Consider the following 23,810-nt stretch of genomic DNA (forward strand, 5'->3'; position numbering starts at 1 on the left):
CAGTAGAAAGCATCTGATTCTAACAATGCTATCATTAGTAGATAGCATCAGATTCTAACAGTGCTATCTTCAGTAGATAGCATCTGATTCAAACAGTGCTACCATCAGTAGATGGCTTCTGATTCTGACAATGCTATCATCAGTAAATAGCATATGATTCTAACAGTGCTCATCAGTAGATAACATCTGATTCTAACAATGCTATCATCAGAAGATAGCATCTGATTCTAAAAATGCTGTCCTCAGTAGATGGCGTCTGATTCTAACAATGCTATCATCGGTAAATGGCATCTAATTCTAAGAATGCTATCATCAGTACAGTAGATAACATCTGATTCTAACAATGCTATCATCAGAAGATAGCATCTGATTCTAACAGTGCTATCATCAGTAGATAACATCTGATTCTAACAATGATAGCATCTGATTCTAAAAATGCTATCCTCAGTAGATAGCATCTGATTCTAACAATGCTATCATCAGTAGATAGCATCAGATTCTAACAATGCTATCATCAGTAGATAGCATATGATTCTATCAGTGCTATCATCAGTAGATAGCATCTGATTCTAACAGTGCTATCATCAGTAGATAGCATCTGATTCTAACAGTGCTATCGTCAGTAGATAGCATCTGATTCTAACAGTGCTATCATCAGTAGATAGCATCTGATTCTAACAGTGCTATCATCAGTAGATAGCATCTGATTCTAACAGTGCTATCATCAGTAGATAGCATCAGATTCTAACAATGCTATCATCAGTAGATAGCCTATGATTCTAACAATGCTATCATCAGTAGATAGCATCTGATTCTAACAATGATATCATCAGAAGATAGCATCTGATTCTAAAAATGCTATCATCAGTAGATAACATCTGATTCTAACAATGATAGCATCTGATTCTAACAATGCTATCATCAGTAGATAGCATCAGATTCTAACAATGCTATCATCAGTAGATAGCATATGATTCTATCAGTGCTATCATCAGTAGATAGCATCTGATTCTAACAGTGCTATCATCAGTAGATAGCATCTGATTCTAACAGTGCTATCATCAGTAGATAGCATCTGATTCTAACAGTGCTATCATCAGTAGATAGCATCTGATTCTAACAGTGATATCATCAGTATATAGCATCAGATTCTAACAATGCTATCATCAGTAGATAGCCTATGATTCTAACAATGCTATCATCAGTAGATAGCATCTGATTCTAACAATGATATCATCAGAAGATAGCATCTGATTCTAAAAATGCTATCATCAGTAGATAGCATATGATTATAACAATGCTATCATCAGTAGATGGCGTCTGATTCTAACAATGCTATCATTAGTAAATGTGTTTAATATCGCAAATTTCAAAAACATCTAAATTTAAATTACTTGATATCAGAAGGACATTCCTGGTATTTAGAATGCAATTGGATATGTCTGATGTGCACCCATGTCCCACAAAAAATACTGTGCAAACGTTGATATCCGATCCCTTAATGATACAATCAAATAACAAAAACAAGAGAGTCCCATGATCTGCTTGAGCAACTGTGGTTTTAAAGTAGTTATCATAAATGCCTCTTTAAAAATGTTAGCAATGCTATCATCCCTAGATAACATCTGATCTAAATCGCTCGCAAGACATAGTGTCGTATCAGCCATTTTTGACAAAATGAGATAAGATCAGTTTCATAATCTATGTATAAAGCGCTACATTCTGGCAGACTTTCAAGACATGCATGTCATTAATTAATCAATAATTAGGTTTGGCGTATCTCACTCAATGGAATTATTGTGTACAACATTCCCCTTGTTTTGGACGACTGTAGACTATGCCATAGTCGAATTTTATTAAAAATATGTTATTTTAGTCATGATGAACCCATTTCGTTGAACTCAAAATTATAAAGTATTCAATAGTAAAATGGTCATAAAGAGTTAAAAATATCAGATGATTAGTGACAATAAAAGTAATTTAATGCAACATTATCTTGCATAATTATAATGGCTCACTTTAATACTGAACAATTCTGATTTTGGAATCTACCAGTTTATTGATAGCGAACTTGGGAAGCTAACAAACAGAGGGAGTGCGGTGACTGAAAAGATCAGATACAGATGTGAAAATCTAACAGTTGCACACAATAAATCAGAGTTTTATGCTTAAATGTAATAGCCAGAGTATGCAAAATGGGCAAGTGGACTACGGAGAAGTCTAGGACGACTGTGGCGCGGCGTATCCGTGACATGCCACTATGTGGCAAATATGTGACATACACCATTGTACACCACTATTTTGGTATATCGCGGCTGTGTGGCCAATATGGATATGAATTCAACTATTATTCGACATACTGGCGTATCACGTGTCGTATTTTGAATGGAGAATAATTTTTCAAAAATTTTGACATAGGCCTACTGGCGTATAAGTTTATCTAATTACAATTAATTGGTGAATGACAGCAATGTATTTTATACATTAAATCATAGTGTAACTTTTAAAGGGGCATTTCGTGATCCACAACCTCATCCCCCCACTTTTCCCATAAAAGTTGAGATTTTTACACCACTGGATATCTCTGGCTACATAATGTTTATGTACCAAATATTTCTTGCAGATTAATTCGTTTAGCAAAAATATCGCCAAATTTGAATTTCGTTCTGGTGCACCAGAACGAAATTACAACACATTGTCTATGGAGCAGTGTAATACACATAATCATGCATAACTCACAAACGCAAAATCGGAATCAACTAAAATTTTGGAAATAAGCTTTTTTCGTGGATATCTACAGAAAAATGTCATAAAAAGAGGATGCTAGGATCACGAAATCCTCCTTTAAGTTACATTTAATGTATAAAATATTTAAAAATATTTATATTTTCATATACATTCAAGAAAACGGGACATTTTAATCGAGGCAATGTATGACAAACGGTTAAAAGTTGCAAAAACTTCAGATGCAATTATCTCAAAACCGGCCATTTTCGTGATACGCCACTATGTCTTGCGAGCGACGTAATAATGCTATCATCAGTATCACTTTGTTGTTATCTTGCATCGAAAATCAACCAGATTATATGAGGACGAAGTAGGCCTATATACAAAAAAAGCATCTATAAAAAATTAATAGAAAATGTCGACGACGATTCCAAAAATGCCGACGATTCCAAAAATGCCGACGAATCCACATGTATCTTTAACATTTGGACCATTCCTTCCGATATTATGGACATCCTTATACAGATGTCCATAAAGCTATCGGAAGGAATGGGCCAAGGAATGCAAGATCGATTTTGATTCAACTTCTGATTTTATACCAAATTTTCAAGTAAAAATATATGAACATATGATGTCTTCACAAACTCTAATGCTATTTTTAGTGTTTGTTCCTTTGTATTTTTTTTTTTTTTTTTAAATATCAAAGTGACCTTGGGCACATTAAGTCACTTAGTTCAAATGTTTTGTCACAACGCTGAACTTTCCAAATCAGTGATTTTACGGTACCTATTTTGTATCAGTTAAAAAAAGGGTCAACGATCCTATTCAATTAACGCTTTACTCTCGACTGTCTCTGTAAGGCTGAATTCCCCATAATAATACGAGTTCGGTCCCCACACCAACGCTAATTTTAACAACCAGTACCAGTGTAAATTTTAAGAACCACTAAGCCAATAGCAGGGATGTTCGTACTTATCAAATTTCAAACTAATTGTCATGATTGTGTAAAAATCTCTACGTTATATCATCTTAACAAGCAATTGTCAAAAAGGTTCGCAAGGAAAGGTTAGTCATGTTCGTGGTTAAGGTCGAAGTTATTGTTATTGTTAAGCAAAAGCCCTATTCAGATAATGGTACACGTTGACTCTACAGTTGTCTACTACAGCATATTACGGTGAAATACAGGTCTTCAGTAATCTTTGCTTTTTATTTTCAGTACTTGGGTGAGTGTTTTGAAACTTTTCATTGCATTGTGGTAATTTTTTGAACATGTTCATAGTGTATGTAGCCTCTTAATGATTTGACATGCAGATATTAACGTTTTCAGAGCATAATTTGAACCTTAAGGGGGTACTACACCCCTGCTAAATTTTGAGCCTATTTTTGCATTTTTCTCAAAAATTATAGTGCATTGATGACAAGTAAGATATGTATATTATAGGGGCAAGGGCTACAACTACTGCACTGAAAATGTTATTTCAGCACAGACAACAGTTGTGGAGTTACAGTCAAAAATGAGGGAAAACCACTATTTGATCAATAAATCAATAACTACTTGCCTTGAGTTGCTGCAATTTCAGTGCAGTAGTTGTAGTCCTTGCCCTTATAATAAACATATCTTACTTGTCACCAATGCACTATAATGTTTGAGAAAAATGCAAAATTAGGCACAAAATTGGCCAGGGGTGTAGTACCCCCTTAACCATTTTAACAACAAATAATGTATAAATGTTATAATATAAACTAATTACAATATGTGCTTTACCGTTGTTCATATTTGTTTGTTTGCTTGTTTGTTTTGAATAAACATATGTAACGTGTTATTATCAAAACCAATCTTTTGTTGGGCAGGTGTGCCTCCAGTAGTGGGGTAGAACATTTACACGTATACATAGCTCCGTTTTGAGTGTATGTAAATAGGCCTACATAATAGTAGTCATATCATGCATGCATGTTTGACTGATTCTACGATTGAATTATGCTTCACCTGGCAAAAAAAAATTTCATTGGTGTAATATTTTCAATTTATTTTTTTAATTTAGTGCTAGATGTTTGTGCTATAGATGTTTTTCTGCCACCGGGAGTATAGTCACGCCACACCTGATTATGGAAAACGTGATAATGCCATTAACGTTGTAGTGCCAAACGAATGCTCCCGGCTTCTGAAGCTACACTTTTGTTTGTTTGTTTATTTGTTTGTTTGTATGTCTGTGTACATATTGTCGGTTACAGACCCGCGGTACCATGGAAACCCGGCATGACGAAGCAGACGCAGACCGTGACACTGCTAATATTCCAACATCAACTTCAACCAATCAAAGACGATCTAACAACTGTCAACTACCAAGAGGATACAAAATTATCTGCATTTTTGCGTTAATAGACGTGTTGCTATGTGTACAAGTGTTTATATTAAGTGGAGAGAAAGACATGGAGTGCTCGGTACTATCGTATCCTCAAGCATCACAGGAGAACTTTACGACGGTTCCTGAACAATTGAAGATTCTGATGCATAAAAGCACATTAACGGGGAGCGGCAAAGTAAGTCTCACGATTTAATTCCAAACAGTATCACCGGAAGATAGCATCTGATTCTAACAATGCTATCATCAGATAGCATCTGATTCTAGCAATGTTATCATCAGTAGATAGCATTTGATTATAAAAAATTCTACCATCAGTAGATAGAATCTGATTCTAACAATGCTGTCATCAGTAGATAGCATCTGATTCTATAACAATCAGTAGATAGCATCTGATTCTAACATTCAGTAGATAGCATCTGATTCTAACATTCAGTAGATAGCATCTGATTCTAACAGTGCTATCAGCAGTAGATAGCATCTGATTCTAACAATGTTATCATCAGTAGAGAACATCGGATTCTAACAGTGCTATCATCAGTAGATAACATCTGATTCTAACAACGCTATCATCAGTAGATAGCATCTGATTTTAACAATGCTATCATCAATAGATAGCATCTGATTCTAACAATGCTATCATCAGTAGATAGCCTCTGATTCTAACAGTGCTATCATCAGTATATAGCACCCGATTCTAACAATTCTACCATCAGTAGATAGCATCTGATTCTAACAATGCTATCATCAGTAGATAGCATCGGATTCTAACAGTGCTATCATCAGTAGATAGCATCTGATTCTAACAATGTTATCATCAGTAAATAGCATCTGATTCTAACAATGCTATCATCAGTAGATAGCCTCTGATTCTAACAGTGCTATCATCAGTAGATAGCCTCTGATTCTAACAGTGCTATCATCAATATAAAGCACCCGATTCTAACAATTCTACCATCAGTAGATAGCATCTGATTCTAACTATGCTATCATCAGTAGATAGCATCTGATTCTAACTGTGCTATCTTCAGTAGATAGCAACTGCTTCTAACAATGATATCGTAAGATAGCATCTGATTCTAACAATGCCGTCAGTACATAATGTCTGCTTCTAACAATGATCATCTATAGATAGCATTTGATTCTTACAATGAGATCATTTGTCGCATCTCATTATATCAAAGCTATATACGTGTCAGTGTTTGTGAGTGTGAGGCAGAGGGAGAGAGGGGGGAGGGGGAGTGGGTGAAAGACAGGGAGAAAGAAGCAGAATTTATGATTTAAAAACAAACTTGAATAAAAGCTGGTGACGTGCACTCGGCATAATCTACGGTACATAATACCATAATCACTCGATAGTTAGCATATGTGCCTTCTATCGAGCGCTCATAATAGCAAACCTGCAATTTTGTGTTCGTATAATCGATGATTTGCTCAAAACCCTTTACACTTTTGTGGATGGCGCTCTTCATATTTGCATGTTTTCAAAAGCGCTCGCTCGATATAAGGCACATATGATAACTATCGAGTGATTACGGTATACAAATGTAATGTATCATTCTTTTCTTTTGCAGCCTTCCATAATGGATGTCCTATCACGGTTAGGGTATTCAAAAGGCAGAACAGATGATTGGGATTTATTATGGAGTCGTTTGTATCTATTTGATCCTGTAGTTAAGAAGCGGTTTCCAGAATTAACACGACTCATTAATGTAAAAAATATGCCTTCAAATAGTAAAGTGAGTGTACTGCTAATAAAATAATCTGTCGAAACGCCCGGATTTACACCACAAGTCAAAAAGAAGTTTAGGGACCGTTGACAAACACTTGATGGGGGGGGTCTGATGCCAAAAAAATTCATCGCGAAAAATTTTTGGGCCCCCCTTTTCAGGTCTCAAAAATTTCAGCCACCCTTTTTTTTTGACAGGAAAATTATGGGTCAACCCCATAGAAACGCATATAAACTCAATTTTCCCGGGAAAATTTGTGGTCAATTTTTAAGGGGCCTCCTATTTTGCATCAGCCCCCCTAACAAGTGTTTGTGAACGGTCACTTACTGAGATTTGCGATTTGTTTGTGAGGTATCCATATTCCATACTGAGGTTGAACTTATTCATTACTGTCGCAAAGGTTATAAAATGTAAGCTTTCAAAAAACAAAATGAAAATTGATTAATATCCCAATCTACACACTGATCTGAACTATTCATGTATTTGCATGGGGCTTCAACTTCGTCAATACTGTTGCTTTCTTTCCTCATTTGTTTGTTAACTTTTTTATATTAAAAATACTATAATGAAAATCTTAATATCTTATCCTTGCAAATCTCAATGTGTAAAAACAAAATACAATGCTTCTTTTGCCATCTGCAGGTAAATCATTTTCCCGGAATAAGTTTTATGCTAGACAAGAGGCTACTACTGACCAGTACTCAGTCCAACAGATATATACCAAAAACATTTGAAATGCCAAAAGAAAAAACGCAGTTTTTAGATCTGGTACGTATACAAGGTATGAGCTGGTATGGGAGCAATTAAAAAAAATTATAGTGTCTTTACTCACCTTGGCTTAATTGTTTTAAATTTGGGGATATTCATGGAAAATTTTGCAAATATATTTTACAGAGGGAGTATGAATTTTAAATGGAATTAGCACATTATCCAACTTCAATTGAAATTCGCACTCCCTTTGTGGAAGATTAAGGTTGAATCTATCTCAGAGGGTGTGTGAAATTCAAATGAAGCGTGTTCATTCCATTTGAAATTCATACTCCCTCTTTGGAAGTTTTTTCAAAGATCTTCCACAGGGGTAGTGTGGATTGTAAATGGAATAGCATTATTTGGTAAATCTGGTGTCCATACGGACCGCATTGTCAACAACACTCATTGAATTCAGGTTTACATTTTTTAACACTCGGTCGTTTCAAGTTATGAGCTTTATTGGTTTTGGTCACATGGTTTCCTATTATCCTGCTTAAGCTCTTGACTGACGTCATTACTGATACCTTTGTCTGTACTCTTTGTTAAAAACTTAGAACTTGTAGAAAGCAGTTTCGGTTTTCATTTCAGTTGGTTACATAATCGTGAGACCACATGCAGAATCTAGTGGATTTAAGTTACCTTGATCAACGTATACAAAAGAAGTTTTTAAATTTCGCAGTGCAATATTAACAAGCAGAGACATTGAACAAGTCAATCTGCAGATGATCCGCGAATAATCCTTTATTTCCCTGTGAAAAAATATAGATCATCGAAATATTTCCAATATGAGACATGTGACATATCTTCAGAAAGCCTTTATTCTCGAATTTCAGATCATCATAAACCCTTATTCCATATGCTATTTAGTTATTACTCTTTAATCATGTTAATGATCGTTAATTTTTATGATTATTTTCAGATGAAGATACCAAGACATAAAAATCGATTGTGGATTGAGAAAGCTCAAAGACATAAGGGAAAAGTGAAACAAGTAAAAGGCAAGTTATGCTTAACATTGAATTATCCAGTCGCCGGATATTTTGAATTACCTTTGACGAATTTCGATGAGTACAATCGGTACAACTTAAGCTTAATCAGTATGAGGGTCATTCAAAAAGTTCTGCTTCAGCCTTCATATCTTTGCGTCTGTAAATGAAAGCAAAATACTTTTTACGATTTATATTAACAAATAATAATATAATCAGCAGTTTTATGAAGCTGCCGTTAGCTAAACAGAGTTTTATCAGAATGGAAGTTTTAACATCCCTGACAAATAAGGCTGTATCTTCGACCATTCAGATGTCATCACGAAGTCGCTCAATAGCAATGATATGGATTGAAACTTACACGAGATTCATCAATCAGTTATTCTGGTGAAAGATAGAATTTACACCATAATAGATGAACGATGGATCTCAAAGTTTCACGGGGAAAGACTCACCCCGGAGACTCGCTGGATACACGAACAGAAATAGACGGATAACATAATAATTATAACTTCACAATAATCTTTAATTTCGCATCATCAAATCAACAAAGTATCACAACATATCTGTCTCCATCAATAGCTGGTCACCAAATACAATGATTCGTATTTAGCCCCCGATTTAGCCAGAATCGATGAGAGAAAGACCGCGGAGCGATATATTTAAATAGCCAAATTGAAAAATAGAAAGAAAATAGCACCATAACAGCAATATACTCGTACTTTTGGTAAGAGATTTATAACTACAATTCCTTCATCACAACGTGTTAATTTTCAGCGAAACTTAACGGAGAGATCTGGAAAATTTCTATTAGGCCTACATACAGAAAATGCGACGTGACATTTGCGCTGAACATTTCGGTTTTGTTCGATGATGATCAAACAAGAAGTAGGCCCTATATTATTTTTAATAGCATTGTATCATATTTTTTCATTCATTTTTTCAGATATAAATCTTGACCAGAGCATCCTCGTTCAAGAACTAATTTCCAAGCAAATCCTTCTTCATGATCATGCATTCAAGACGAGCGTCCACGTTCTCTTCACGTCCATAGAACCATTGAGATTCTACACGGCCCTGCAAAGTGCTAACACTTCAAAGTGTTCATAGTTCTGGTCGCTAGGGTTCAACTCCCCGCACAGGCATGGAATACTACGTAATATGTATCATGTTCGCTTCCATTCAGCGATCAATAACCTGAAAAACCCATATGTAATGCAATTCAATGCACAAGCTCATACACCTGTGGTTCTTTGATGTTACTGCTTACAATAGAAACATTGATCAATAATGAACGTTGGTCAAAAGATGAGCTTACTGAAGTGAAAAATTATGTACATGCAGAATCATCATTTATGCATATTGCCTTGAAAATCATAAAAGGCGATTACTTGATCAACTCAAATGATTTTATTAGCGTTATTTATACACCATATTTCAATATTTCTAAATGTTTTATATGTCTTTTGACCCAGAAATGTATGTATTTGATGCGAAATTGTGATGAAAAATAATATTTTACCAGTCAGATTCAGAAAGAGAAAATCTCATTACACTCGTTAATTACATCACAATCCAAACATAGATGTTCAAGTTCATAGAGAATGTTACAAACTGTTGTATGTTTTGCTATTTTGTTTTCTCTGTAGGGAATGTGTTTTATCGTTAAAATCGGATATGAAAAACTATCATAAATACAGCAAAAACGGGCATCACTATTTGTGTGCGTAATACAAATTTACGAATTATATAGAGGTGACATATGACACTTATAAAAGCTGTATCTTGAAAAGGAGATTACTCTGATGCTAGAATTTCGGCATGGAGACTCATGTGAAATGAAGAAAAATATTCCTGATTGATTTTATGTGTCTTTTGAGCTTTAAATGTTTCAAAATGCCAAAATCAACAAAATTTGAGTAATTATGATGTCATCAACATGACATTAATATTCATGAGGAATAATTATTGCTCCCTCAATTAAGAAATGATTATCAAATGGTTGTATTTCATCGCACGACCTTCTAGTAACTGTATCTAGAAATTTATGATGGTTACTTGTCAATTTTTGCCGGAAACAAGCTTTTTCTATGGTTACTGACCAGCTCATTAGTGCGGTTCATCAGACATTGGGACATTCTTTACCGTGGGATTAATACCGCCCTCTGTTGATGACAGGGCTTCGAACTCTTATCAAGGCGATATAAGAATTGCCGGGCCGTGTCTACGTTATACCATATGAATTTGATCATGTACTTACTCCTGAGAAATTCTCTCTTGATGATCTGAATGACACCCGGAAGTACTTCACAGATGGTCATAAAGAAAACAAGAAAGTTCATACCGTATGTCTGGCATTTATAATTCACTCGTACAATGGGCCTTTTCAAGTTTTTCATTTGGCATTCAGTTGAAATCCATACACTCCTATAATGGAAGACATGAACTTGGGCTCTAAACTTCCACTCAGGGTGTGTGAACTTCAAATAGGGTTATCTGAATGGGTGACTTCATTTGAAAACTCAAGGTCATGTCTTCCATGGCTATGTTTTGAAATTGAATAGCGCATTGCATAATAATGCTTTCAGTTTCAGGGTTTTTTTTCATTGTTACTTCAAATCCGGGGCTCAAAACCGATTTTGGTTATCCCGCCGAAGACGATGACGACGACGAAGACGATGATGATGCATGATGATCCATGATGATGATGATGATGATGATGATGATGATGATGATGATGATGATGATGATGATGATGATTATATTAATAAAAATTATGACACTGATCATTTTCTATTCTAATCTTTAGTGATTTTAGTTTTTAACATGTTTTAAAACTAGGCCTATCATCCACTTAAAATATCTTTTTCAGTTACCAGAAATGAGTCGTCATAATAAAGCAGGATACACAGATGGACAGATGGTAGCCAGCTATTTAATGGATGCAGGTGAAAATAATATTAGGAAGCTTTATTAATAAAATAATATATACAACATGAAGTTTTCGAGCCATGACTGATGATCCATTTATATTGAAGTTATGTCCGTATATTTGTGGTGTTAAAATGCCCCTATTTAAATCTTATTGGGCCGTAAGGCGTAGGGGAAGGCGTATCGCATTGCGTATGGGACAAACGCATTGCAAAATGTCAAGTACTTTGGAAGAGATGTGCAAAACGGTACGCCTGCTACATCGAAGGTCCGCTAAGTCGAATGGTTCGCTAAATCTAAGATTCACCCTGATATCGAACTAGTACGTATGTTCATATACCAGACTGGTTTACTTCGTTATGTCAAATATCGAGGGCTTAGAGCCACAAGCAGCTATGTCCATTTGTTTTCTCAATTACATGTTACTCATTTCGGCAACAAATGTATATGCATGGTCACTTGAACAGCTGGCTACACGCAAGTGACCATGCATATACCCCAAAGTCACTTACATTTTCTTATGGATGGCAGAATTAACCGTCCATTTGTTACCGAAATGAGTAACGTGTAATTGAGAAAACAAATGGACATAGCTGCTTCTGGCTCTAAGCCCTCGATATGAAACAAGGCTCATATGTGGAAAAATTGATAAGGCTCGCTATGTCGAATATATACTTATTATAAGGTTCGCTACGTCGAATGTTCGCGTTGTCGAACTGATATTGTCCTACAGACCTAATTGAGGGCTCGATATATCGAATATGAAATAAGGCTAGCTATGTTGTAAACGGAGGTTCGCTATGTCGAATATAAATCAGGTTTGATAATACATATATTCGACATAGTGAACCTTATCTTATATTGACATAATGAACCTTGGACATTGCGAACATATTCGACATAGCGAATTCGACACAGCGAACGTTATTGTATTTTTTGACACAGCGGACCTTATTTTTCGACATACCGAGGCTTATTTCATATATGACATAGCCTTGACAATGGAACCTCTGGTATACCAGTTCAACATACTGAACTTTCGACATGTTCAAGTTCGATAGCCTAAACCGTCGATATAGTGGACATGGCAGGGGTACAACTCTCTGAATGATTGTTTCTGTTTTCGCTCTCTTCTCGTTAGTCCTGTCTGATCCATCGCTTTTTGTATCTCCTTTTCCTCTTCCCGTCAGTTTTTGTCACTGATAAGCCTTTGTTACTTATCATAACGAAATGTTTTATACATGACAGGTCTTGACGTATCTACGATACACGGCCAGATTTATGATGCCATTCGAAGCATTGTGTACAGCAGAAGAGATATTATACAACAAATATATCAAGAAATGTATGCTGGGTCCAAGTCAAGTTTTAGGTAAGGGGCAACAGTACTGCCATTAATGTATAAACTCAAGGAGCCACACTTAAGAAACATTCACACGTGAAACACACCTACACTACAAGTACCCCCATCAGCCCCCCTCACACACCCCCCCCACCCCACACACACACCCTCCCCCTTTACACCCACCCAGTACGCAAAACGAGGGGGCATAATGGGCTGATAGCATATCCGTTCTGTCTACATAGAATCATAATTTTTTTACAGAATGTTTCTGGGCTTTTTTTTCGGGTTTTATTACAGCGTGTTTCTATATTTTTCCAGTTTTAACAGATCGTTTCTGTTTTGTCACAGAATTTGTCTCTTTTAAAATGCAAAAACAACATTTTTGTATTTAACGTTCGTAAGAGAAGACATGACATTTTAAACATGGAATGAGCTACTTTGCCACGTAAATTGATTTGTTAAGAATAGGGGGTACTTACATGACTTAAGAGCTTTTTGCGTATCGTTAAATGTGCTATGAATTTTTTGTGGACAATGAAAGGAAAACAGCTGAAGCAAAAACGATGGGAATATGTATTATTTTGATGTAACAAACCGTAGAATTTCGTCTACAAGCATAAATCACTCTCAACGAAGGTTTAAAAAGAGACGAAACCCTCCACTAAAATATCGCAGTAGCTTGGTCTTACATTGATACATGTTTGTACAGCTGCCAGTATCAGTAATATATAGTTGCTCAAACTCCAAATATGTTTTTGTCTTTCGTCTCTTTCATACAAACAACCTCGTTTAGTGGCATATGCTTGTAGGTTGAATTCTACGGTATTAGTTCAACGCCAATGTTACGTATGTTACGTTTCATACTGTTGCTTGTCGCAATGTAAGGCTGTTAAATAACGTTATAAAATAACGTACACTAATAGTATGCTACATTATTAACGGTTTATTTCTACTTTACAGCTCTAATTTCTTTGAGCTCATGAGATGGGATTTTATCCTGGGCGACAATTTGCAAATCTACCTACTTGAGGTAGGTAATTCCGATTAGCTTTTCACGTCCATTTCCATACGATTTGTTTATTTTGATCGAATATTTACTTAATTTACGTTACAAGCGCCTAATAAGTTCAGTGGTACTGTGGTTAATATTTTTGCGCTGTGTGTATAACAGTATGACGTATAATAATTATTAAGTTTTTCAGTGCATCAATACTTTTGAAGCAAAATGATTCGTCTTAACATATTGTTCTATACATATCAGTTTCCCCCGATTGATAATAAAAATATACTCTTAATACTCAATGACACTAGAAATTTTTTATTATTGGACTTAAAAGGGTTACGAAGTTAAATTTAACAAGGGAGATAGTTCCCAGCAAACACAAAACGTTTTCGACATCATTCGCAAAAGGTTATAAAAGGTTGTCTGAAAACGTTTAAATGTCGGGTTATATAAAGGGTATAAAACGTTTTCATAACATTAAAAATCATTTTCTAATAATCTACTGCTCAGCAAACAAAAAATGTTTTACAGAAAACGTTTACACGTCGGGTTATATAAAGGGTATAAAAACGTTTTAATAACATTCCAAAAACATTTTTGAAAACTTGATACAGAACATTCTAAACAGAATGTTATTTTGGAGTTGAAAAAATATTTTGCGAAAAATGTTTGCCCAAAATATTTGCAATAACGTTTTAAAAACGTTTTCATGACCTTTATATAACTCGACATTTAAATGTTATTAAAACGTTTTGAAAAAAAAAAACATTTTAAGAACATTTCTGTGCTTGCTAGGTGCAAATATTTTAACATAATGTTATTTAAGTGTTGACAAAATATTTGGCAAAACATTTTTGCAAAAATAGTTTACAATAACATTTTTGAAAACATCTTAAAAATATTGTTGTAGTGTGTTTTCATACAAAACGTTTTAAAACGTTTTCATGACCTTTATATAACCCGACAATTTAATGTTACTAAAACGTTTTTATCTAAACCAAAAACCAAAACTTATTAAAAACGTTTGCTGTTTGCTGGGTTAAGACAATACGTTAAGCTTTTTTAGCGAAAAGGGTCCGCCTAAAAAATATTATGCTCCAAATTCACTGTGCTGATTATTAATACGGTCACTAAACGACTTTTAGGGATTAAGGGGTACTACACCCTTCGATGAATTTAGTAGTATTTTTGCATTTTCTCAAAACTAATAACACAGTGGTAACAAAAGTTATGTATAGTATTAGGGCAAGGAAGCCAGGTACTACACTGGAATTTCACTGACCCAAGACAAGCGGTTTGTTATTTATGATAAGAAATAAGGTACCACTAGGATGTACCTCGTTTCCTATCATATATACTGAACCGCTTGTCTTGAGTCACTGAAATTTCAGTGTAGTAATTGGATTCCTTGCCCCAATAATATATATAACTTTTATTACCAATGTGTTATTATGTTTTGAGAAAAATGCAAAAATAGTCACAAATTTACCACAGGGGTGTAGTACCCCCTTAAGATGTAGCCTACACTTTGCATTGTAGATGAATAATCAAGCGTTTCGTTTCAGGTCAACCCTGCTCCACAGATGACGTTTAGAGGTGCCGGTATTCCATCAACTATGAAAAACGAACGACACCTGTATAATGCGATGCGAACACTCGGAGTTGACAAAATAGGCGGCCATACTGCTAAAGGAAATTGGTGAGCGTGTTTTTGTTTTTATCGTAAACACAATATTTCGTTCTTGTAATCAATAACCAATCAGTCTGCCGCCTGGACAACCAATTCTTTAGAAATGCTTAGTCGCGCTAAAAGTCGATCGATACATGTAAAAATCAGCACAATTCAGAGATACACCTTTTTGCTATGAAATTAATTTTCTCGGTCAAATATAAAGCAATATATTTTTTTTTTCTTCAGTAATGTCAGTTAAAAACTTGGTGCTTGGATATACATTTTTTTAAAACCCTGGTGTTAAAATTAAGCATCAAATTGTGTCTTTTAGTGTGATATTTTTGATTTTTATAGGCCTTGAATTCGCCTGCGAGCTTTTTACGGAATTCATGTTTTAGCGTCTCAAACTAACATAGTTTGCTAAAGAAAGATATTTCCCACCTCTGTAAAGCACATCGTGTGGGTCTATATGTTATAGTTTTGTCAGAATTTCCGTTTTTGTTTTACCCTTTTTCCATTCATGATCCGAAAATGTCAAACTAAGTAAAAGTAGGCAATGGTGAGTACTTTTATCTCGAGAGCAACCAGCAGAAATAGTCGATATTTCCTTTGTTGTTATCCAGGTCAATTTTTCATTGAAAGCAAATTGCCCGACCAGCGATTAAATCCCCAATTGGGTGTTCTGGTTAAACATGACCAGTAGGAGCGCTATAGGTCTGGGAATTTCTTTGCTATATTGAAGTTCTGGTAACACTATAGCCATGCCGGTATTCCTATTAAACCCAGGGATATCGATCCACAATGCTAGTACTAGCCTTTAGATTTCACGTGTTGATTTAGAAATTTTTCAGCCGACAGTGAAAGATGGTGAAATCAAAACGGAAATTCTGACAAAACTATGATATATAGCTCACGGTGATGTGCTTTAGAAAGTTGGGGAAAATCCTTCATTAGCGAACTATATTACTTTGAAAAGCTAAAAGGTTGATCCAAGAAAAAGCTCGCGGGCCGAGCTGAAGCCTATAAAAATCGAATATCTTACACTAAATGACTGAATTTCAGGCCTAAGTTTAACACCAGGATTTAAAAAAAAATCAGTATCAAGCATTATAGTTTTTCCAGCCATTTACTGAAAAAATGAAAATTATTGCTTTTCATTTGGCTGAGAAAAAAAATTTTACACTGAAAAGGTGTAGCTCAAAATTTTGCTCATTTCAACACCAATTTCGATCGTTTGTATTGCCTCATTAAATGACTGAGTGAGCCTTGCAGAACAAAAGAATCGGTTGTGCAGGTAGCTGACTGCAATCACATCGTAACCATCTTTGAAATCCAAACAAGAAATATGTCTAAGGTTCCGTGTCTTTATTGGGAATTTTACGGGAGGGTACTTTTAGGTTGCGCTTAAAATTCATGGCGAGGGAGCGCATAACGGCATTAGACGAATCTTTCAAGAGTGTTCAAGAAGTATACGTTATTCAAACTATTTCAATTCATCTGTACTGTGAATGTTGTTCGTTATGAACAATTCAAACTTAAAACGAAGGTGATTTATTCCCGTTTTAGTGACGTTTCACAACTACGCTAGTGGTTTCATCAAATGCTAATACTTTTAACTATCAATAAATATAATGTTTTTGTTTTTTGTTTATCTTTGACAGGTTACGTGATAGTGACGTTCTGGTGTCGGCAAGCATATGCTATAAATCAACGTGCGAATCTTGCACATCACAGGTAAAAGTTGCCATCGATGTGAATACGACAGAGTGCCGAATAGCATTTTACTATAAACCGTGACTCTTCCGGCAATTTTTCAGGCATTTCGCTGAGCGCGATTAGAGATCAAGCTTAAATTGTATTACTCTCTCAACAGAGGGCGACATTGCTGATTTTATAGCAGTGAAAGGTTTATACTTGGATTGCATAGTGCAGTTTTGTCCATGGCAAATTCACCGTGACCTTTTCAGCCATAAACCCGCTTAGTGAAGATTAAACCGAAATTGCAGTACTAAATCATTATAGTAATCGATTGTCCAATGCAAATTTCTTACCACGTGATAATATTCATCCAATGAGCGATCGAATTATCCGCTACGGTCGACTAATCCAATCGATAATGATGCTATTGACATGTACGGACGGAGTTTTGGGGTATTTTTTACTGGTTGCTATCATTTACTTATCAAGGCGGTCCCCCGTTATTATAAGGACTGTGCTAATAATTTAAAGACTGACATGTCAGATGTAGAAAATAAACCATACTTGATTGACAGAAAGTTCTAAATTTGTACCTATTACGGTTTCGTGGCACCCATCTTCCAAATGCGACCAAGTCAGGGCGGCCCGGTGAAGCAAAATGTGCATTGGATTAACATGGGAGTTTGTATAAGATGTAGATTTCCTTTCTCATACAAATGTATGGTCCCTCGTTATTAAAGCTTGTACCGGGTGAAAAATTCAGATGTTTTGAAAAGAATAAGTAATTGAAACATTGAGCAAGTACTAAAATCATAGCTTTTATACTTTTTGATATATGATGCTAACTAGTTCATCTCCTATATCTACAACACAGCGCTACCAGTACGGGTCAATTGCCTATTGTGAGTGCCCCTGTGTTGTGTGCATACATCTACTATACTAAAATAACCAGCGAAGTGGGGGTGTGTGTGTGGATGTCTGTGTGTCTGTCTGTCTGTCCGTCCGGCTATGCGTTTCGCCGCGCTGCGACGCATCGATCCGATATTTCGGATATAGATAGGTATCGGAAAAAGCATGTTAACCGTGTGGTTTTCGAGGTTATCGGAGGTCAAGGTCAAAGGTCAAAATTTCAAACTTTGTCCGATCGGGCTCAAACTTGGTGGGTGGAATCCTTGATAGGAGGGTAATATATGCCCAAAATAAAATTGCGGTCAACCAAGGTCAAAGGTCATCACGGTGGGTTCAAATTTCAAACTTTGTCCGATTGGGCTCAAACTTGGTGGGTGGGATCCTTGATACGAGAGGAATATATGCCAGAAATAAAATCGAGGCCAGCCGAGGTCAAAGGTCATTACGGAGGGTTCAAATTTAAAAACTTTGTCCGATCGGGCTCAAACTTGGTGGGTGGAATCCTTGATACGAGGGGAATATATGCGCGAAATAAAATCAAGGTCAACCGAGGTCAAAGGTCATCCAGGGACTACATTTTATTATCACGGGAGTATGAACAAAATCAAACCGAGGTCACTCGAGGGCGAAGGTCAAATGGGGTCAGCATGCCCAATTGGGCTTAAAAGTAGTAAAAAGAATGACGGGAACATGTCAAAAAGTCAAAAGGGGCCATCAGGGGTCAAATAGCATCGCTATCAGTAACTCTCACGGCAACGGGTGAACTAGTGTAGTTAATAATAACTGCATGATGGCATTCGGCAAATGGGCAGCGCGTTTTCTGTCGATCGAGTGTATCTGTATGTGTTTCAATCTCTCAATATGTGTACAGAGAGGTGTCCTGGTACATGTATCCCGCATTCAGTTTCGAAAAGAGTAGGGTCTTCCAATCTGACGCATACCATTCACACAATATTCTATTGGACCTTCAAAATACACATAGTGTATTACACAGTTTGTACTATAATAATAATATCAAAAAAGGATTGCAATATTGTCATGAATATCTGTTATTGGGTGTAAGGTCAAAGTGGCCAAGATTGATGAAATCGGATCATCCTGAATTTAGCTCAGAGGAAATCCGTAGACGAATATAATGAATCAGTATTCTATTTTCTTTTCTTTTATAGGAATGTCTTCTATGTAGGCACTGCCTTCCTGATGATCACGTGACCATGCTGAAGGAATCTTTGGGACAGCATTTAAATAGACAGGGAATGAGACGACTTCATCCGAAACCCATGGTAAATTTGATGACTTGAAGGATATTTTTAGGGAAAGATTAAATCTTACTCAACTTAGTGGAGAGTCGTGTTCCGTTAAAAAATGTCAGAATGATAACAGTCGATATCTGTGCTGACGAAACTAAGTTGGACGTGGACAACTATATAGTATGAATTAAATCTCGTGTTTCGGGATTTTATCATACATCGCAGATCTTGTCACAACACAGAACTTAAGGCATTGATTTCTATAGGGTGTTTTAGTTCATTTTACATTACAAGTATGTAAATATCAGAACTTTGAGAATAACTTAATATTATTTTCAAAAAGTACATGTAATAAACTCGTGGTTTGGTGAGACTACCTACACTAGCTTGCAGAGAAGTTATTGCCCTGCTGATAAAACATAGGTGGGACTTTATATTAGAGACATTGCGATTTCCAAACGTAGACATCGGACGTACGTTGATCTATTCAAAACCACTCTCCTGTATCGAAGCGAGGTCACGTATTTAGCTATTTTTGAAAATGTTCCACGTGCGCAATCGACGTAGATAGTAGATACATCGTTGAAAATGCACAAAATTTGTCCATTTCACAATATGTTAAAGACAGTCAACATACGAAGGAAAGTCTAACTATTATTATGATCATTTTTGTTTGTAACAAATCATTATAATAAAGTTACAGCGATGTGTTAAAAATGGAGATTGCCCATTGAAATGTGTGTGATACTTTGCGTACAAAAAATGACATTGCGATTTCCCATATTGGATTCCAACGTAGAATAAAACGCCAATGCTACGTTGAAATGTGCTGATTTTACCTCATGTCTAAGTCCATGCAACGCGCCCAATTTTCAGGACGAAAAAGTCTCATTTTTAAAGTTAAGTCATCATGTATGGATGTAGTGATCTTTAATCTACCAAAATATATGTTTTTGGGCAAGTATAATATTTGGGGAGCACAAAAGTTCAAAATTTTAGTCAAAATCAAAAGCGGCCTGTTTGAATTAGGCAGAGACTCAGCTTGATTAGATGATTAGATCAAATATGATAGTCTTAATTCCAGCTGACTTGTTCTCCTTCGTGACGAATGAGCACAATCCAGTTTGGAACCGAGACTAGCAATATTTAACACCGTATTAACGTACGTAAAAACGTACGTGAAAACGTACGTTCCACGTGCTGCGTTTGGAACATCACACTCTCTCTATTATCTTTGCGACCCTCCATGAACGCAGCTTTGATGGGCAATCAGCCAATCCGATTACCGGTCTGTTGTCACTATAGTGGGGAGAATGAATCCGATTCCTAAGTTTACAATGGCTACACGCTAAAAAGGTAAACAAAGTTTGTACCCCTCTGAAAGCAATTGTAGATAGAACCCGAACTGAACTGTTAACGATGCACGTGTTGAATAATCCTTTTCTTTTCAGATGAATGGAGGAGGATCAGTCAAGGAATACGACACAAGGAGGGAATACATTCCAAAACGTGAACAATTAAACACCGACTGGATGGAAGAAAAATGCAAACAAGATACATACTGGTGTAGCTAATAGGGGCCGATTGCTGGTTATGATTGCATATTGGTTGAAAAACATTGTACCATAGAAACGGCTTTTAAATCTTGGGAAAAACCATTGCTCTAAAGTTCCATTTGACAGCTTTAGGTTCATTCTTCTTAAAATCTGTGAACCCTCTTCACGTGAGTGACGACTACAGACGACAAGATATTCTTTAATAATTTCTGTACCCTTTAATGACCATATTTATCATTCAAATGAGTACAAACAAGCCCAGTATTGGTTCAATGGTTACTGCTGAGATTCATTTAGAAGAACAAAATCATTTTTTAATAGTAAACCCTTTGAGCATTTGTTGGGGTTGCTGTGCTAGTACAGACCATGGATATAAACTACTGGGTACCACACTCTCACAGAAACTAAAGTTACAGTGGCGCGATGTCACGGCTTTGCCACCTTTTCGTGCCTTCGGCACTACACTCGCAGCCTCGCAGCTCGTTTCTCTCGATCGCAAGTAGTCTTTGGCAAAGTCTACTAGACTTTGCCAAAGACTACTTGCGCATGAGCTTGCGTTTCCTTTATAATCAGTTACCCAACTGAAGCTGTATTATAGCACCTCAGGCTCATAGCGATACCGCACATATAAAACAGACACATGTGCACAACCAGAGAAGATCCGATTTAATCAGTTGAGCTGTTTCAATGAGTGTTATCTTGGTTTAATAGCTTTTAATGGGGTTTAAGTCCTGCAAAGGTCGAGATGAATTCTACTGCACACCGTCATCATCCCTATATCTTCGTGTTGAAAATTGCCGTGATAGTACGATGAATCCTCACGTTTTTCAACAACTACGCATGGTGATTTTGTTCGAGATAGGCCGTGCGACTTAGGCTAAGCATACAATTTGAGATTGTGAGAGCCTGCCACACTGTTTCTATTCTATGTTTTACGATTTTCGCATGATCAATATATGGCTGGCCGTAACCGCCACAACGTGGAGCTGCTACGCGTAGCTTACTTTTCGCTTCGCGGAGCTAAATTGACCAATCATGTTAGATCTTTTCATTACGCGGAGCCAGTGGATGCATCCTCGTTCCAGAGAGAGAAAACTCTTGCCAAAATTAATGTTTACTATGGGGATTTTAAATGAATTGATTGTAAATAAACCACGACCAGTTGTACAGGATCAATACCATTGTTTGATTAGTGTATAGTCAATGTTACCTTGCATGCATGTGTTATGTGTGTGGCGTGTTTGTTTGTTTGTCTACTGTGTCAGGCCAGGATCACTGACACCCACGGTACTGATACTCTCATACTATCACGGTGATCATATTGTTGAATGTTGTTGACTTTAAAATAATCATGATGCAGTCATGTCTACAGTAGAACTCACCACGACCTTTGAAGGACTTAAACCCTATTAAAAGCTATTAAACCAAGATAACACTCAATGAAAACAGCTCAACTATGTTACATCAGATCTTCTCTCGTTAAATACACACTGCACTTGTGTCTGTTTTACCTGTGCAATGAGCAATGAGCTGGTATTATAGTTTAGTTGGGCGAACGATTATAAAGCGAACGCAAGGTAACAATACTGTGGGCTTTTGTTTACGAAATGAGACAATAGTCTGCTTATTGTTAACCAGCGTTCTTGAAAATGAGAAGCTTAATGACTTAACACGGTTTAGAAATAATTTCTTCATATTTTTTTTTATTAAAGTACCAATATTTCCAAACACCTAAATTAGCTAAAAATTTAGGACATGTTACAAAACTATATTTTCTAGAATTTCAGAGAATACTTTAAATATTGGCCGGTTATTTTTTACACAGTGACGTCAACTAGGCAATGGCCTATACTTCTAACATACACTATTTGTAGAGGTCACGCGTCAATGGTGAGCGCACTGAGTATTGTGTATAGGAAAACGGACAGTAACTACAGTATGTATGGCCTACTACTAGTATATAAAGTAAATCCGAACTGGTTTGCAGTTTGCTGAAGGTCGAATTCCGCAGGGACACCGCGCAAGTTATACAAATTAGCTCCCGGCGATACACTGCAGATCGCAGAACTGTGTGCATAGTTTACCACCACTCTGCCTAGCTATATAGTTATGTACAATACTGTATGAGTTTCTTATGAGTGCATGTCCATCTTAATAATAAGTCAGTTCGTACTTTTCATAAACTACTTTTTGAATCATAACTTTCGTGACCGAGGATATCTTGCAACTACGTGACGCTCGTCTGGCAAATTCTTAATGAATAAATTCGCTTCACGTAATGAGTAAGTCGTACTTAATTGGTCAGTTTTACCTCCGAGTAATGAAAAACTCTAACATGATCATGATTGGTCAATTTGGCTCCACGGAGCAAAACGTCAGCTACGCGTAGCAGCTCCACGTTGTGGCGGTTGCGGCCTACCATATCAGTATCCCATATGATATTTCTATTGCAAGAAAATTTTATTTGTTGTCAGGTTTTATCTTAAATACACTATCTGGAAATTAAATACACTAATTAGTGAGGACCGGTATTTTGCTGTGGATATGTTTAACTGCAATTTGCGGGTAAAAAATTTGAAATCCTGGGTAAAAATTGTGATCATATTTAACTCTTTGAGAAAATAATAATATAAAGGAATGCATGTAAAATCCAGCTGCAATACAATGTACATTATTGACACACTATCACTCTCTTTATCCACGTCAATAATAGAATATCGATTTCAATCGAATTGAATAAATTGCTCAGTTTTGAGTTTGTAGTTGACTACTAAGCGACCTAAGCGGTCGATTGCTAGCCAATCAGATAGAACTCCTTTTCTTGATGTTCGGTGAAATACCACTCGCCCGTCGCTCACCAACGGAGTATTAAATTTATATTTATCGTATA

At 36.2% G+C, this 23,810-nt stretch overlaps 1 protein-coding gene across 1 annotated transcript; it reads left to right on the plus strand.

Annotated features, from left to right (window-relative positions):
- The first annotated feature begins 3,830 nt into the window (after positions 1–3,830).
- LOC140140130 (probable tubulin polyglutamylase ttll-15) lies at positions 3,831–22,101 on the plus strand. Its single transcript, XM_072161968.1, has 14 exons — positions 3,831–3,950; positions 4,960–5,268; positions 6,665–6,829; positions 7,463–7,588; positions 8,490–8,568; positions 9,503–9,622; positions 10,780–10,901; positions 11,429–11,504; positions 12,736–12,859; positions 13,793–13,862; positions 15,401–15,534; positions 17,169–17,241; positions 19,284–19,397; positions 20,816–22,101. Exons 2-14 carry the CDS (start codon positions 4,972–4,974, stop codon positions 20,936–20,938), a joined length of 1,623 nt encoding a protein of 540 aa, XP_072018069.1. The 5' UTR covers positions 3,831–3,950; positions 4,960–4,971; the 3' UTR covers positions 20,939–22,101.
- The last annotated feature ends 1,709 nt before the right edge of the window (positions 22,102–23,810 follow it).

The sequence above is a fragment of the Amphiura filiformis genome, chromosome 18 (genome assembly GCF_039555335.1).
Source record: "Amphiura filiformis chromosome 18, Afil_fr2py, whole genome shotgun sequence".
Taxonomy (NCBI): Eukaryota; Metazoa; Echinodermata; class Ophiuroidea; order Amphilepidida; family Amphiuridae; genus Amphiura; species Amphiura filiformis.